The 18,802-nt window shown below is 42.4% G+C and overlaps 1 protein-coding gene across 1 annotated transcript in view; it reads right to left on the bottom strand.

Annotated features, from left to right (window-relative positions):
• Positions 1 to 18,802, bottom strand: part of LOC135517965 (astrotactin-2-like) — a 569,522-nt gene that overhangs the window by 376,649 nt on the left and 174,071 nt on the right. The window contains exons 5-7 of the mRNA XM_064942708.1: positions 12,746 to 12,853; positions 9,416 to 9,562; positions 6,880 to 7,047 (exon numbers count right to left, since the gene is read on the bottom strand). Of these exons, the coding sequence (XP_064798780.1) occupies positions 6,880 to 7,047; positions 9,416 to 9,562; positions 12,746 to 12,853 (423 nt within the window). The remainder of the gene's footprint in view (positions 1 to 6,879; positions 7,048 to 9,415; positions 9,563 to 12,745; positions 12,854 to 18,802) is intronic.

Below are 18,802 nucleotides of genomic sequence, written 5' to 3'. Positions count from 1 at the left end.
AAATCGAATCAAACACTTCATGAGTGCCCATGAGCTCATGTTGCGCAATATTTCTATAGCTATGTAACTGAGTGATGGCCTCTATTAAAAAAGAAGACTATCCCTTCAGCTTTCTATAGGCTTTGCCTACTATATTTATTTCTCTCCTTTCCTAATATTAAACACATTGCTTATCTGTACAACAGGAGTATAGCCTACCTGGCTGGCATGAAAATAAACCACGGTGAAAAGCGCCCTCCATTCGCTATTTAAGTGCACAGATTAAATTAGTTGTTTCCTCTGACCCTGTTTCGATACAGGTGCATGATAATGGTCCATTATAAATCAAAACTAATGTCACACATATTATTTAGTATATGTAAAGACCAGATTAAATCAATAATGGTCTGATGGGTGACAATTCTAGCCTATCATCTGTGAATGATATATTATGATTTGTGAATGATGTCTAGCATAAGAAACGATGCTTTTTTTTGCAACTTAAAAAAAAATCATAGTCACACATGTAGCCTAGCCTCGTGTAGCCTAGCCCATAGGCCTATATGTTTTAATACGGTTTGTAATCACAACTAAAGTGGCCAAACAACTTCTTAAAATGAAGCACATTAATCCGCTTTAGAAGGGGTGTAGAGCCTAAGTGGTAGACATAAGCAGCGTGTGAGTTTCAAGTTGGGGGAAGATCATTTTCACCATAAAAATGCACCTTTATAATAAAAGCATTACATGCATAATTGCATTTGTGGTCACTTTTGATAATGGTGTTTTCCGCGAATGGAACATTCACTACCAAGTGCACATTGCTGTGCTTATAATGTGAAGAAATAGTCTAAAAGTTTATCAACATTTTAAGCTAAACATTCTGATCTGTTGGGTCAGCCACATTGCATAATTTTATTGTTGTTGATGCTAGTGGTTGTATTAATTTGGTATCTATCTCACAGAACAGAATAGGTTGACTTTTGTACTTTGGGGGATAGTAGATTGACATAGGATAGTGCTTCTGCTGTTCGTTAGGCTACTATTGTCTTCTGAAATAGATGACCTTTTCTTCATATCATGCCTCTTTAGACCAGTCTAAAATAAATAATGGATTTATTGTGATGGTGTAGACTTTTAGACTTTTTAAAATGGCCTGTAGGCCACGTGTGTAATCTAGGAGATGCTAAATGTGTTTGTTAATTAACGGGCAATTACTGTGAGACCGACAGTTATTTGCTTGACAATCACCAGCTGACTAAATTTGGAGACCAGTAACTGATCATCTCCCTCCTTCTCTTTCCCTGCAGCCAACCTGAAGTGACTAATGACACGTTTCATTCAAACGCTTTCCCCATCTTGCACAGGCCATGTGGACCATTTTCACATTTCAAGGTTCACAGCATGGACACAGGAAAGAGACATTGTCGTCCCGATGCATATTTCCACCGTTTTACAACCATTCCAGGGGGGAAGAAATTCTGTGTCTGGACCTTGAGGAGATTCATCCTCAACATCAGCTATTGGGAGGGTGGAGTGGTGGACTGGATAAATAGGACTGACAAAGCCGGATCGTTCCAAAACGACCTAGCCATTTCACCACCTATTAGTTGTGGTAAGAATCTCTGAATATTTGTTGGTGGAGAAAATGAAAGGAGGGAAAGAAGGGAGGTTGGGCTTGGGCTTTCATGAAATCCTGAACGAGAGAGGTGATGCTATTTCACATGTATCCTCCCCGTGCTGAGATGTGCTAATGTGGCCGATGGCTGGAGGAGCAGGTGGTGTGGCATTACTGATAAGCTGGAGGGATTTATCTAGAGTGTGTGTGTGTGTGTGTGGGTGTGTGTTTGTGTGTTTGAGCGTGTGGGTGGGTGCGTGTATGCCTTTGTGTGTGTCCAGGTGCCTGTGCGTGTGTGTGATTGAGCTGGCCCCGGACCAAACCCATTCACACGCCACTGAGGCAGAAGGAGACATCCGTATACACAGGGCCAGTGGAGCCATGTCATTCAGCCAATGACTTCCACTGTGACACCTCACATGAGATGAGGATGATAGTTAAGGCAGGGAGGAAGAGGCCAGGAGATTGTTTATCAAGCCAGGATGACACAATGGTGTGGTAATGGGAGACTGGGTGGCATTAAGGGAAACGCTGGAGTGACACAGAGACAGTGTTTGAGGTAGCTGAGTAAAATGACTGCAGCTGGCCAACTGGTGATACAACACAGAGGGGATGTAAAGTGAAATGTGTGTTCTTATAGGAGTATAGGAGTGTGCTTGTACTTACAACTTGCACCCTTTATTGGGTAAATCAAGTATTTTGAAAGAAATGTAATTGTTTGTTGATTGATCTGATACCTTCTCCCACTCAATTCTGATTCCCCAACAACAACTTTAGACTTACACACCACTATGTTAAAAGGAGGGGGAACTAAAATCTCATCTGTCATTAATACAGCATCTCCAAAAGAACGTCCCTCTCTGTTATCGGGGTTCTATTGAAGCCTCATCACCACAAATATTTGATCTTGCTTTGAGGCATGCGTTCAGGACCCCCGCCTCAGATAATGCCTTTGCGTAGTATTTTCATAATAGATGTGTTATCAGGTGGTGCGTGTTTGCTTTCTTGAAAGTCTTCGGGCTTTATCTCCTTCTCAGGCATTTGACTTTCATTCGGTGCAGAGGCAAGTTCACAGGGCCAGGAAATGAATTTAGATCCCCCCTTGCCGCCGCCTTTTTTTCAATGACAGCTTATCTGACGCTCCTCATTCTCCAGCAGTGGTTCGTTTACAAAACTGCACATTGCACCGATTGTTTCCCAGGCCTTATTGTGAGCCAGTAAAGGCAAGTTGGAATGAGTGAGCGCAGATGATGTCGGGGCTAGGGTTTAGGGGACCTGTGTAGTTTGCATTTTGACGTTTTGGAAGGAGTGGTGGATGGATTAAGGCAGGTGTTTAGCGAGGAAACGTTGAAGAGACAGGATCTGCTGGTAAACCCACATAACAACTGGTCCATTCACACATCATCTGGAGCATATTTTGGAAGCAGCTGATTGGTAATAAAAATAAACACTGCTTCTATAGATAAACCGCTCATATTGTTTACCAAAGCATCAAGGCATAGATATGAATGCAAATGGATCGGCTTTATGAATTAAGAGAGAAAAAGCTCAACAATAAGCAATTCTAGTGACAGAGGACCATATCAAAAGCAAAGTCTCACAAAATCTCACAAATCTACCCCTAAAATACATTCTCACATTCAGTAACTACAAGAGAGTTAAATATACATGTACATCACTTCAACAAAGCTGTACTTCAGTATTCTGAACATTCAGAACACCTGCTCTTATCATGACATAGACTGACCAGGAGAATCCAGGTGAAAGCTATGATCCCTTATTGATGTCACATGTTAAATTCACTGTAGATGAAGGGGAGGATACAGGTTAAAGAAGGAGTTTTAAGCCTTGAGACAATTGAGACATGGATTGTGTATGTGTGCCATTGGGAAAGAAAATATTTAAGTGCCTTTGAACAGGGTATGATAGTAGGTGCCAGGTATACCGGTTTGTGCCAAGACCTGCAATGCTGCTGGGTTTTTCACGCTCAACAGTTTCCCATATGAATGATCAAGAATGATCCACCACCCAAAGGACTTCCAGCCAACTTGACACAAATGTGGGAAGCACTGGATTCAACATTGGCCAGCATCCCTGTGGAAAGCTTTCAATACTTTGTAGAGTACATGCCCCGACGAATTGAGGATTTTCCGAGGGTAAAAAGTGTGAACTCAATATTAGGAAGGTGTTTTTAATGTTTGGTATACTCAGTGTATATTCCTCTAAGAGTTCTCTCACACATGATCAGCTGCTAGTGTAAGGAAAAGAGGGCTAGCTCGCTGAAAGCTATCATTTCAATTATATCGAAACAGCCCTGCTCGTTTTCCCATCTCCATTTTCTCCCTTTCATTCGCTGTACCACAATCACGCTTTTCACAGAAACACAAAACACCATACGGGCTCTAGGCAAACGGAACAAAGACCCACTGAGAAGAAAACAGCATAAAGATAGTGTGTCTCCATCTCCTCTCTACTGGGTCCACTTGTGTGCTGGAAGAAACAGATGAAAACATGAGAATGTGCTCTTTTGAGGAATGACTTTAATTTCCCTGTCTGAGAAGAGATGAGAAGCCTCCAAAGAGACACAGTACATTTGTTGCCAATTACTGACTCAAACAATCTTTTTAATGTGGAGAGAGAAAGAGAGAGAGAAAGAAAGAGAGAGAGAGAGAAGGGGGTAGGGAGAATGATATGTGCCATATAACTGTCCATATACTTAAAACATAGCCTTGAAAAATGTATAGGACATAGAGCAGACAAATAGATCTGCTGAGAAGCATGCTAATGTTGGTAGGTTGAATGTCTAAGCTAACATGGTATACTCACATTATTAGTAACAGCACAAGGAAAGAGCCCGCCTAGAAAATTATAAACAGTACTTAGGATTCTCTGAAAAAGTAATAGCTGTATTGTCTAAAATAGCTTACCTATCAAATACATCGATGTTTCCCAATTTAGCAGAATAGTTGTCTAGGTACTGTATGATTTACCTTCCTCACCATGACACAGACAGAGAATGCTGCCCGTGCCAAGTCCATCAGTAGTAGTTTATGTGTGATGTGTTGAGTGGCCTCCTACTGTATTCCATTATGCATCAGCCCTCAACATGCCCTTGTCTGGGGTGATATAAATTGCACATACATTACAGCATGTAATCCATGTTAATAAACTTAGACTGGCTCTACTACAGTAGGACAGGGGGAAGTATCCCACCCAGGGGACCAGACACGTTCTGCCATCTGTGCTGTCACTGTGTTGTCTGTAGGTTTTTGGGACTGGGTCCACATCAAATCATTCATTTGAGGATAAGCCAAATGAAAACTTAGTGCTAAACTGTTTTTGTGTTGTGGATTTCCTGTGGGTTCAAATAAACAACTGTGTGGAACAGAACAATATGTTTTACTTATGGTTCAAACAGCAATATCCTATATACTGAAACCCCTGATTAAACAGGTGTTGACAGAAACTGTTGCAAACGTCCCATTATAGCCCCTTTACGTGTCCGGTTAGTTCTCCTCCTTACTTTCATAGCAGACAACTTCCTTTACGAGACAAAGAATCCAGATTGATGATTATAACACAAAGTGATGGTTCTGAAGTGATGGTTCTCCACCCCGGCGAGATTATTTCTCTTCAAGGCTGAGTTTCTTGGGCGAAGCAAAGCCTCTTTCTGCTAACTCTGTGAGAATCCGATTAAAAACTAAAGTGACACTTCACATTTGCATGAAAACCCTTCAATGCACACCAGTCATTAAGTGGGGGTAATTGAAAAAGAAAAATTGAGGAGCGAATCAACACATCTGGTGAATCGTTGATTCTGTACCGTGACTCTAAGTAGTGAGGGATAGGACTTTGATAGCGCTCCAACCCATTGAGTCTAATGGTCATTAGCAAGGAGTCGTCTACCTCTTTGTTGGCTATGGTGATTAAAGCCCATAAATACCGAAGCATGAGCCATTAGGTTGGACTATAGTGGCCCATGTTGACTGATTTAATAAGGGAGAGCCATTGTTCAAATTAAAATCCCACTAAAGTTGGCCAGGCGTCTGGCCCATGTGTGACTGCCTGCGAGCGTGAGTGATGGAGTGGTGATGCAAAATGTGTGTGTTATCCATTGAAACACGGCAAGTGATCGTTTGGACGGTGGAGGTGTCAAAGAGTTTAAACACACAACGGAGCGTAAAGTTGAAAGGCACGTGTTCATATGGAGCCAGATATATAGTTAATAACCGAGTTATATTTCTAGACAAGTAATAGTCAAGTATATACTAAGGCCCTGTTTCTCCTGATGCCAGGAAAAACTATTGGCCCTATAATCAAACAGGAACTTCAGCCTACCATAATGACATCCCCATTCCCATCTAGCCTCAAACTATCAGAATCATTCTTGAGACCCTGCCATCTTTCAAGAGACCACTTTCCCTCCTAGACCCCCCAAATATTCCCCTGATATCCCTGATACAGCATCAGAGAGCCCTATTCTATAGGCTTCAGCAGAGTTCCAGGGTTTACGCAAATGCAGCAGAAACCCGTGCCTCTCCTTCCCTTTTATGATGCTAACATTTACTTACTTAGCTTAGCCAAAGGGCTAATTCATCATCACTCCTAATAATTCACATCAGACAACACCTTTTAGGGTCTCAGGTGGCTCCTTATAGACTTCAGTATTGGTGTGAAAAGAAAGGGGCCTGCGATAGGGAAGTATCAAAGCTATCAGACAGCAAGTCTAAATGTCAGCACTCTGGGCCCAGCGCTGTGCTAAAAGCACATTGAGAGGATGTGGTGGGGAGAGGAGGGTAATATTCTCCACACAGTACTCTGTGACATTGGCCACTCTTATCTGTTTGACTCCTAACCGGGGCTGGCGGGGGTTGAATGAGACCCAGAGCCTGAGATTAGCACTGAAGGTCAAGAGCAAATAAATGGATTTGCCGTAGAGATCCCATCAGCGGCTAAACCTCAGCCAGATGTGTGTGTGTGTGTGTGTGTGTGTGTGTGTGGTTGTTTTTCTATTCTCGTGGGGACCTGAAATCCCCAAATTACCCCACATGGATAGTAAAAACAAGGAAAATGTCCCATGTCCCCATGAGGACAAAGGCTATTTTATGCTTAGGGGTTAGGTTTAGGGTTAGGCATTAGGTTTAGGATTAGGGGTTAGGATCAAGGAAAGGTTTAGGGAAAATAGGACTGAATGGAAATACATTTTAGGTCCCGATGAGGATAAAATAACAAGTGTGTGTGTGTGCCTCTGGCTGTATGCACGTGTGTGTGTTTGTGTCACTAACCCGTCTCTGGGTCACACAGCTGTTCACAGGGCTCGGTGGTCCTCTGCCCACAGTAATCTCTGACCCACTGGGTGGAGGAGTTGGTCTGGTAATATAGGATCAGCTTGGCAGGGTTCAGCCAGTTAGACACGTCCAGGAAACTGCCCATGCTCACCACAAAACTACTTCCTGGAAGCAAAAGAGAACAGAACACACACTTTTACTCATCACATTTCACTCAGCAGATCATACTGATGTAGTTTGAAGTACTACAGGATCATCCATCATTCAACGCTCAGTGTAACATATCCATGTTTATTGGAGTGAAGATCTTTCTATTGCTAACAACCTGGCTATTCTCTTCTTACGAGCTCGATAGGACATAGAACTGGATATTCAAACATGTTCAATGACTCATTAGTTAAAATGTGAAAATAATGAACACCTTATAAAATATCAATATTATGAGGATACAGTTCAATAAAAATATTATCTACAGCACAATTAGCAGGTATTGATGCCACTTCCACTTTGAACTCAGGTGATGTGAAGTGATAGTCCAGTCAGTGGTTCACCCATAGAGATCCTATTAAATTACTATAGGGGCTATGTCATAAACCCTCAAATTCCCAGAATGGGGTGAAAATGGCAGCCATATTGGTCAGGGAAAAAAAATCCAAACCAGTCTAATTGGAATGAATGGCAGAAGAGGCATAATGCTGTTTTTACTTACGCAGGAAAATAAAACAAAGGCATGTGATATATCAGAAATTGTGTATTAGAATGATTGCCAACCTAAAATATTCATGTCCATTCTAGTATTCTAATTCCTAATTCTATGGGTTCAACAATCAGCCCAGGGAACAGTGTAATAGGGTGCTGAGTGATTCAATCCCTGATTTACTATTCAGCCGTGCCATTCCTACCACAATCGTTAAACTCCAATCATTAAACGGATTATTCTTAATTGATGCTATTGATTATTTTCTCCAAGGGGAGCAGTGAAGAGATTACATTTCTACCGTCTTCAAGGATATAGATTCAAATAACTAGCACTATGCATGTATGTAGTGTGTTCGTGTGTCTGTTTGCGTTCTCAAGACAGGAGAAAGTGAGAAAGTGAGAGAGAGAGAGAGAGAGAGAGAGAGAGAGAGAGAGAGAGAGAGGGGAGGAGCAAAAGAGAAAGTCACAACCCACTCTGCAAAAACTGGTTGAATCAACATTGTTTCCACATCATATCAACCCAAAAAATCTAAAAAAGATTGAAACCACTCCGGCTTATATCTGTTGGTGGGGTCTCCGCTCTGCATTCGTTGGGTATTTACACTCCTGAGCCCACTCAGCTCCCTGATAATATCCCCCAATCTGACTGGATGATGAGGGATATTTCTGCCCCCAATTTGCTGCCATTTAAATGGTGTTCGTGCGTGTGCTATCTTAACTACAAATGCTCCCAGTGTCCACCAAGAGCTTAAAGAAATGGTGCTCTCCTGGTTAAGGCCAGGACAGCACTTCACCAAAATAATATCAACCTTAGTCTGGGGGACTGAGGCATCGGTGACCAGACTACCTGTTCTGTTCTGCTGATGTGTTGGACGCAAAGCTTTAGAAGATAAGCCAGTGGCTAATTAAATTGCTTGGGCTCTTCATAATCACTCTCCTCCTTCCATCCATCCCTCCCCCTCTCTCCCCTGGCCTTTTAGCTTACGGCCAGGAATGGGGAGTCCTGGTATCTTGCCAACTCCAGACCTATACCCATGGACCCCCCATGTCCGAAAACCTCTCAGTCAGGATGGAAGTGTAAATAGTCTGGAAACTGGAGTAATTATCTATTACATTGGCCTATTCTGCCAGGATGCATGTGGCTTGTCCCCTGATGCAGTTTTGACAGTGTGTGCATGTTTATCTAACAGTGATCCATAGAAATGCATAGCAATTATGACTGTATTGTTTGTTCCAGCCTAATTAACAAGGATTAATGTAGTATCTCTCAATTATGTGTAGTACTTACAATAGAATGTTGTAGTATACTGTAGAATACTATAGTAAATACTACCTTTAAAAAAACACTGTAGTAAATACTAGTCATGTCTGCAAAAAAGAAACCTACATGCCAAGTATAGACCATATAATGTGTTTTCTACAGGTTATAGAAAAGAGCAGAAGCGCTGAACAATCATTTCAGAACCCAGTCCTATGTACACTTGTAGGAATGATTGTTCAGAGAACATTTTCTCTTTTAGTATTTCTCCAGTAGGTTTCCTCAAGGAGAAAGACTCCACTTATATGTCAAACATAAGAAAACCAATAACATTGTAAATACGATAGTAATGTCAGCAAAAACACTATAGTAAATACTACAGTATACAACATTATGCAAAAACACGAAAGTATTTACTATACACTATATTATACACTAGTTATTTTACTACAGTATTTATACTATAGTTAACTGCAAATACTACAGTATACTGTGGGAGAGAGAGAGAGTCTCTGCCAGAGAGAGAGAGAGCGTAGTTAGAGTAGTTCGATGAGGAAATTTACGGGGGATACCTACCGTCGGCAACAAAGTGTTCGGGCACGTGAAGCGTAACCTTGACGGTGAGAGAGCAGGAGAGCTGCGTGCCGTAAACCACAGCCAGGACACACGTACTGATGGTGATCAACGTCAGAGTGGCCTTGTTCATCGGGCTGTGTGGACAACCTGAGGGAGAGGGAGACAGGAGTTAGGTCTCACATCAAAACTCAGGGAAGGTGCAGAGAAAACACATGCAAATTATGACTTAAGCTGTTAGGACACAAAACAGAAATGGATTCAAAAACAAGAATCAACAGGAATATGAACTATTTTCTGAAAAGGTCTATTTAATCTGAAATGTGGCTTAAATTGATCAGCACCATGTCAAAACCACTTTTGGTGGACCAAAAACTGTCAAACAGTTTAAATTCAAACACTTTGTTCTTTACCACCAAACGTTCACTTTTCACGAAAAAGAAACTAGCTAAAAACACCACATACACTCCAGTTAGCCTCTGGCTTCTGTAGATGTAGGGGGAGTTGTTGTGTTTTGATTGGAGTTTCGGTGGTGAGCTCGGAACCATCCAGGGTTCTTTCTAAACTGATTTATGAACAGCACAAGGGCTGTAGTCCAGCAGAGGCAATTAATCGTCATGATAAAAGATGTTAAGAAGGCCCAGCCTCTTTCCACCAGTACAACATCTAGTGTTGCTGATAAATGACACCATTGTCTCTGACAGAGTTATAGATGGGTTGTTTTGGATGCCCTTAGGGTGTCTGTGGGCTTCTCTCCACATTGGGGAGAAAGAGAGCTGAAATGAGCTCATTATCTCCCATAGAGTGGAATTCATCATACAGCAGCACGCAGGTGTCATATCAAGTGCCAGCTTACCAGTCACCAAGGTGAGGGCAGAGCTGTTATTGAGGGTCAATGGACAGCCTGCTATTTGCTTCTGGATGACGTGTAATGATACAACTTAACTTTTCCTTCTAGTCAAAGCATCTCACCTTGAGCTACACCTCACTTTAACCCCTGGAATCACACATGTTCTGAAACCAACCGTACACATATGGCTCATACTGTGCCGGTGTTACATTCCAATAGCTGCTATTTCCAGCAAATGTGGGAATGGTTGCTATATGGACGTGATGGAGCTTTAAAAAAAAATAGGAAACATGTTTCACTAATGAGCATTTCCGTACTTCTGATCCTGCGAGGCTCTTAGACTGCGACTGATAAACAGACAAGACACTCCAACCACCTGGGTGGACGAATAGTAATGCCCACTGTGTGTGTGTGGGGACAAACATAAACGAGGAGAGAGAGAGAGAGAGAGAGAGAGAGAGAGAGAGAGAGACTCCAATCACCTGGATTTATTTAATGACCCTGCCATTTTGGCTGGAGTGGAGCAGTGGGTGTCTATGACAACAGCTCCCCAGCAACTAATCCCATCTGTGTGAACACTCGGGAATGATTAGGTCTGTGAGGGGGCCCTCAATTACTGTAAAAGCCTACAGATAACACTAACAGATGCACACACACGACCACACATCAACACAGGGGATGATAGGTTGGCACATATATACGGACACTCACACACTTAAATACACATTCATTCACACACACAAAAACGGCATAAGGACAAACACACTAGCACATGCCAACTGCAAACAAAACAACATAATACTCAAAGCACAAGTACATTTGGTACACACAATCTGAATTTCTACCACACTCAAGCACAGGCTCATACTAGCACTTGTGCGCCCACGGTCTCCAGCTAATGCATGTTAACAGTGTCCTTTTTATAGAGAAGTCTGCAGTACAGCCAACAGCTAAGATAAGCTTACTGGGATAATACACCCATATAACATACCCAATCATAAACACAAAAACACAAATAAACAAGCATATTATGCAAACGTGAATGTAATAATGCACAGGGACGCGCTCACAAACATACAAGAAAGGCACATTCACAAGGACATCCAAGGCCACACACGCACGCACGCACACACGCACACACGCACACACGCACGCACGCACGCACGCACGCACGCACGCACACACACACACACACACACACACACACACACACACACACACACACACACACACACACACACACACACACACACACACACACACACACACACACACACACACACTATCAAATGGCAGTTTGGTTATGCAGACTAAATCATGGTATCCATTAAGGCATTTGATTCAGCTTGCTTATCATTCAGACTCCATTTTCCTCAGCTCATGTATCTGCTGAGTGTCATGATGGTGCTATAAAGCCTTCTAACACCACCCTGGGGATGCCAATGTCTTCCCTGCTTCCAGCTCCACTCACAAACCCAAAGATATCTATTCTTACTTCAGTCGGCACAGTCCCTCCCATGCTCCCCATACAGTTACATTGCATTGTCTTTAAACACCACCACTGTCAAAACAGTAAATGTAGCCATAAGCCATATTTTCAGAGTTGGATTTTCAGTTACACTGTTATTTTTTCCATAACTAAGTTGTTGTTTTTACAGTAGACCCAATGCTGAAATATTTTCTGGTGGTAGGATTTCACCCATTCAATATTCTCTGGTGGTAGGATTTTACTCGTTCAACGGCTTTGGCTGCTTCAGTGAAATTTCAATTCACACACTAGTCTATCAAAGCTTTTGTTCTGTCAGTGATAGAGAATGAACAAATGGGGATTGAAATCTAGTTGAATTTGGAAGACGAATTTGCATAGCAGCATGTCCCAGGGCTGGGCGGAGGGAGTTGATACTGGATTTTTCAAATCATCAAGCTTCCCAACAAAGTTTGCAGTCAGTACTGAGAAGGTCAGCAGGCACATTTCTATTGAGAGCAAACTTCTGTGTAAACACACTTAAGAAATCACATTGACGAAAATGGGAAATTGCCCTTGAAATCCACTTAGATTAAATTCTAGCCGTAGTTTCCTCTTTCCACACACATACTGTATATGGACAATGACGCATGCATGCCAGCACGCACGCTCGCACACACACACACACACACACACACACACACACACACACACACACACACACACACACACACACACACACACACACACACACACACACACACACACACACACACACAGCTTGCTTAGCGAGTACCACTTCCTCCCAATTCGATCATTACTTGGCGCAAACTCGAGACCTCTGCCTCACAAACACACGTGGCCACCCTCCTCAAGCGTCTTAGCCGATCACGTCACCTCAAAAGCTAGCTTGTGAGGTGATGCAAGCGGGACACTTAAGGAGGAGTAAGTTTGGCACATCCCCATGTTCTACACGCATGCGCTAACACAACCACACACACAACTTCTCTAGTCTCACCTCTGCTGCGCCGGCGGCCTCTGTGCTGCTCTGTGTAGAACTTCAGCTGGGTCTCATCATCACCCTCTGACCCGGAGTCTCCTTGGCGCCCAAACACACTACCAGCCACTGGAAGAGGAGAGACAGAAGGCAAGAAATATGAGATGAACGGCATGGAGAACAATTGGGTCATAAGTGTATATTGTTACCAGTATGGTGCGAAATTTCCATTACTGTGTCCGTCTGGGATGGACTCACACAATGTGTTTTTGGAGACAGCTAGTTTCAATCAATAGCACACCACATTCAATCATAACAGACTACATTCAGCCATTCATTTCTCAGTGTTTCCTCTTCCTTATTCCCTCACCCACCAACTAAAGGCCTATACAATACTCACTGACCCATCAAGACCCAAAAAAATAAATGGTTGACTACCATACAGCAAACATATTGATTTAGTTTCCAACGAACCTGAATTTCCCACTCAAAACATTTCCTAGGCCCTTGAAAGTCAAATCTAGCTAAGTGTTTAGGCTACACTGCAGTCTATTCAAAGTTGCAGCTCTCTGTCAGGGTTCTTCAACTCATCCTAAAAGCATGCTGTTAAAATCTCATCTCTCAAGGACTACAAGCACAATCTCCCCGTAATGAAGAAAAGAGAAACTAAAAACGCAATGACTGCAATATGCCTTGGCCAACCTGTCTTTGAGGCGAGCCGTTTCGCATTGTGTAGTGAATTAGTAAGTCTACTTGAAATACCGGATCAAAGGTACTAATTTTGCACCTCACGCAAAAGCATGCCAAGGAGACAGGAGTGCAAGCAGATTTCGCACGCAGGTTCTTGGAATGAATTATATTTAGGGAAAACAAAATCAGCATTTGATGGAAGTTGATGGAAAGGCCTTTTAGATGTCTCACTTGGTGACATTTTCAGGCCGGCATTATTGAACGCTTTCTATTAGACGAGCTGTTTACATGGGCTCGCTAGGCGCACCCTTCAAGGAGTTTTATGGAGCGGATCACTTGAAAGGCATGCTCCCCTTTAACCACTGAATAAAGCCATCGCAACGCACATCAAATGTGTGATGATCTGCAGAAACAGAATGAAGCGTGAAGCCTTAGGACGATGAGACCAAACTTCACCATAGTAAAGAGTAAAACTATATAGTATATTGCAGTGAAATGTAATCAACACCTAGCAATGCCATCAAGGGGTTCTAACATATTTGCGTATCGAATTAAGGTGTTGGCTTGACAGTCGCCGGACCCGGGTTCGTAACCCGGTCGGGATTACCCCCACCGAATTTGCTACATTAGTGTCAGAAGTGAGATGTCGCCTGTGAGATCATCGGAGAGGCGTGTACACGTCAGCTTGGTATAGAGAAGTGTGGGGGCATGCTCTCCCAAAGGAAGGAGGTAATTTAGCGACCTTAACACAACTGCGATTACAGTGTCTGGGATGGACTCACACAATGTGTTTTTGGAATTGGTTTGACAGTCTCTGGGCCAGGGTTCGAGTCCCCAAATTCTCTACAACAATATGCAGTAGGTGCCCACTGTTCATTAGCAGGAGGAAAAGTTAAATGATAGTAATACAAAATAAGAAACATTTTCAAAAAGGCAATGAAACAAAACGAAAGGACTCGGACTAAGCAGGCATTATATAACTCACTAGGCACAGGTGGAGTCTACTAGGCTCTGACCTCCCGCTACATGTGCAATTCTGTGAATGGCAAAATCAAACACCTTAGAGCATTCCAAAATGGCCCACAATATAGCAAGGATCTAATTACTCACATTTAAAATATAAGCAAATCATAACCATGTCTAAAGCAGGCTGGGCAAACACTCTTTAAACATATAAACGGTATCAACAACATATTCATTAATTAGCATCACATAGGCCTAATTCCAAACAAAACAGAAGACAGGAGAATGCCCTCCTGTGCCCCGAAATACTTGCACACATTTGCGTGCGCTTTAGAATGCACAGTGGAGCACGGACCAACCGGTGAAGCATAGCAACACACAAAAAAACAATGATGAGAGAAGAGGTTTCAATGGCCGTGGGATGACATAAGTGTGATGACGCAAGGGCTTATGAAGTACAGACCTTCGTACAAACCTTTGTTCAATCCGTTCAATCCTTCATCTGCTGAATACAAACCAACCGGACTTACATGTACAGATGTCAGATCTTAATAATACCCATTTTGTCGCAGGAGGAAAATAATCCTGCAGCAGGAGGATTTTAATAAATATTGAATATTTAAAATTGCCACTAGGACCAGCTGGAAGCGGTGTTTGTAGGCTATACAATAACTTAAACTGCAGCTCCACTGGGCGTCAGTTCAAATAGCCCATTTAAGCTACATGCAGGCCACAGTGTGTCTCGTGTGAATTTTTACGTGGATTATAATACATTTCCGTATTTGTTGTATTTTTAATGAGGGTAAATCTGTTTTTTTAGATTAATTGATTTACTATATGTTCAAGTCAATCAATATGCCGAATACATTTTTGGTTGCCCCAGTGCTAGTGTGATCCAAAGGTTACTGCCACTGACCTCAAATAATGTTAACAGACAGTAACTATGATGATGCAATCGCTCTTTACAATATTTGAAAGGAAGGATCTTGTGGTTAGTGCTCACATGTCAAAGCTGCTGAATCTCACTCCTGTGAAGAAATCCTCTGACATAAATGCATTGAGGCAGCTATATGATGAATGTGAAATTCAGATTAGAAGTTTGGAATCACTGGGTGTAGTGCCAGAAACCTACGGAAGTCTACTATGCCCAATCTTACTGCATATGATTCCAGAAAACATAGCTCTTGACTATTAGTTGTCAGAGGGGAGTAGATGATGAATGGAAATTGTCTGAGATAGTCAGTTTCGTACAGAGGGAGGTTCAGAGCAGGGAGAGAGCACTACAACCAACAGGAAGAGAGCAAACCATGGAACAAGTCATGCTCCTCCAATGAAATGAAAACAAAAAGACCCAACATGCCATCTGCTGCGGCACTGCACACAGCCAGCCAGAAGGAACAAAACTTTCTATTCTGTGACAATGCAGACCACAAATCAGAAAACAGGCTCAGACCACAATAGTGCTGCACGCAAAGAGAAACTAAAGAAAATGGGAAGATGTTTTGTATGTTTAGGACAGAAACACATAGCAAAATTCTGTAAAGTCAAAGACATGTCATGTGCAACATGTGGAAGCAGACATCACATTGCTGTGGGTACCGGTAAGAGGAATGAGGTGCAACCCCCTACTGTTTCCGCATATGCTGTTATTTCCTCAGTTATTCCCTATTCAGTGAAGATGAAACCAGATGGACAGAACAGTGTGTTGCTACAAATGGCAAAGGCATGGGTAGAAGGCCCATCGAGCAGGAAGATAGCTTGTTGCTTACTAGATGAAGGCAGTTAGAGAAGCTTTGGACATTAAAACCATTGTGAAGCGTCTGAAGCGACCAGACAAGAGGCATTAACTCTTCACACGTTTGGCTCCTCTGCTCCAGCAACGTCCCAACGCAAAACAGTAAAATTAATCTTGGAGAATGTCTGGGACAAGCAGCAGAGAATTTAAATAGAGGCAATTGAAACCCCACAAGTGTGCAAAGCTGCGATGAAGGCTCCTGGTGAGCAGATTCAACATGAGCTCAATAGAAAGGGACTGCAGCTCGCAGACTTTCCAGAAGATGACAATGATCCTGAACTTTCTGTCCTTAGGAACAGAGTACTACTGGCAGATAGTATCAGGCTGAGTGGAGCAACTGACAGAGATGCTGTTTGCTTTAGAGAGCACCTTTGGATGGTCGGTGCAGGGACCAGTGTCCATGTAAAGTGTCCAGTCTCCAAACAACTGCATGTATTCTGGGAGCTTGAGTCCCTGGGTATCACAAGCAAGAAAACACAGAACCCAGAGGAAAATGAGGCTCTACAGAGGTTCGAGAGAACAACCACCTTCAAAGATGGACGATACCACGTGGAGTTGCCATGGAAATGAGAAATGCCAGAACTCCAAGGCAACTATAGAATCGCCAAGAAACAGTTTAAACGTCTGAAGACTGAAGAAGGATGGGACGTTGCACAGCAGATACAACGAAGTATGCAAGGGGAGAAAGTAATTTCTCCCCTTGGTGGCTCACAGGCCCACCAAGGGGAGAAAAGGAAGAGGAAATGTGCGTGCTGAGGATGAACAGAGTGTTATTTGGAACTTCCCCAAGTCCATTCTTGCTCGCAGCTACAATCAGGACGCACCTGAGACAATATGAAACAGAACAACCAGAAGTTGTTGTCGCGTTCTGATCTTAGTTCATTTGTTATGTCTTTGTTTTAGTATGGTCAGGGCGTGAGTTGGGTGGGATGTCTGTGTTTGTTTTTCTATGTTGTGTTTTTTGCGTTTGGCCTGGTATGGTTCTCAATCAGAGGCAGGTGTCGTTAGTTGTCTCTGATTGAGAATCATTCTTAGGTAGCCTTTTCCCACCTGTGTTTCGTGGGTGATTGTTTTCTGTTTGTTGTTTGTATCTGCACCAGATAGAACTGTTTTGGTTTCGTTCATTCACTTTGTTGTTTTTGTTCAGTGTTCTATTACTTTATTAAAAATATGGACATTTACCACGCTGCGCATTGGTCCTCACCTTCTTCCACCACCAACGGCCATTACAGTTGTAGAGACATTGAGAGAGTCACTCTATGTAGATGACTTCATTGCAAGTTCATGCGATGTTGAAGAGTTTTACCTTGTGACAACAACTGCAAAGTGAATGCTGACTACTGCAGGCATGGACCTCTGCAAATGGATGACCAACTCTCCTGAACTAAAAACAAAATGGGAGGAGAGTACGACAACTGACCACCTGTTGGCACTGGAAACACAAGGAGTAGTCCCCACAGTTTTAGGTTGAGTGTGGAGACCGGGAATAGATTACTTTGTGTTTGACCTCAGGATTCTACTGACCATTCTAAAGCAAAAGGAAAGCACAAAGATAAGTGTTCTGCAGTCGTCTGTACGTATCTTCGACTCTCTTGACGTCTTGACCCCCCTCAACATCAGGATCAAGTGCATGTTCCAGGAAATGTGGGAGAGGGGACTAAGCTGGGACGAAGAGTTACCACCTGATCAGATACGAGAATGGCAACAGTGGTGTTCAGAACAACCTCAGCTACACCAGCCTGCCATACCAAGATGGTACAGAACAGACATGCAGCCACAGACCAGCCACACACTGAAACTACAGTAGCTTACCTGCAAGGTGAATCACAAGACAAGGAAACAGGGAAACAAAGACAAGTCTAGTCGCATCCAAGTCCAGGGTAGTTCCACTCAAGAAAATGATGCTGCCACGCCTGGAGCTCATGGGAGCTGTGATTGGAGTGAGACTAGCAAACAACCTGATGAACACACTGAAGGTGGAACAAAAACAGATCATAAGATGGACATTCAGTTGATATACTGCTTAGAAATATAGATTAACACTTTTGTTCATCGGGGGGAGGATTTTGTAACTATAATGGGTTTGCAGAGTTAATGTTTACAGTGAATTTATTGAGCTGTATCTTAAGATTTTTTATTTTACAGTTATTTACATACTGTATGTAAGAGTAATTGTATTTCAATTAATGGAATGTTGTATCAGTTATTATTGGATTACACTATTGACTGCAAGTAACAGAATGCCATGCGAAAGGAAGTAAAAAAAAATAAAAAAAGAATGTGCCAGTTATGTACAAGTGACAAGTGATTATCCTGGCTAGCAACTTTCTTTTATTGTTTTGTAGAATCTAAAATGGTCAAAGGTAACGTGAACAAGTCTTATTAAAATTAAGCTTTCATCTCACAACCGACGTCCTGAGTCATTATTTCGAAGATAGTTATTCTATATACTCAAGTCATTTCTGAAGGAAGTAACTTAACTTTACATTTGACCAAAATCACTTCACTTACATAAGTGTAATTAAACTAAATTTTGGCATCTCATTCGTAACTTTACGATACACTTCACACTTCAACAGTTGAAGACGTAAGTTTACATACACCTTAGCCAAATACGTTTAAACTCAGTT

This window comes from Oncorhynchus masou, chromosome 28 (genome assembly GCF_036934945.1).
Source record: "Oncorhynchus masou masou isolate Uvic2021 chromosome 28, UVic_Omas_1.1, whole genome shotgun sequence".
Taxonomy (NCBI): Eukaryota; Metazoa; Chordata; class Actinopteri; order Salmoniformes; family Salmonidae; genus Oncorhynchus; species Oncorhynchus masou.
The sequence above is the reverse complement of the archived record's forward strand: the minus strand, read 5'-3'. Positions and strand labels throughout refer to the sequence as shown.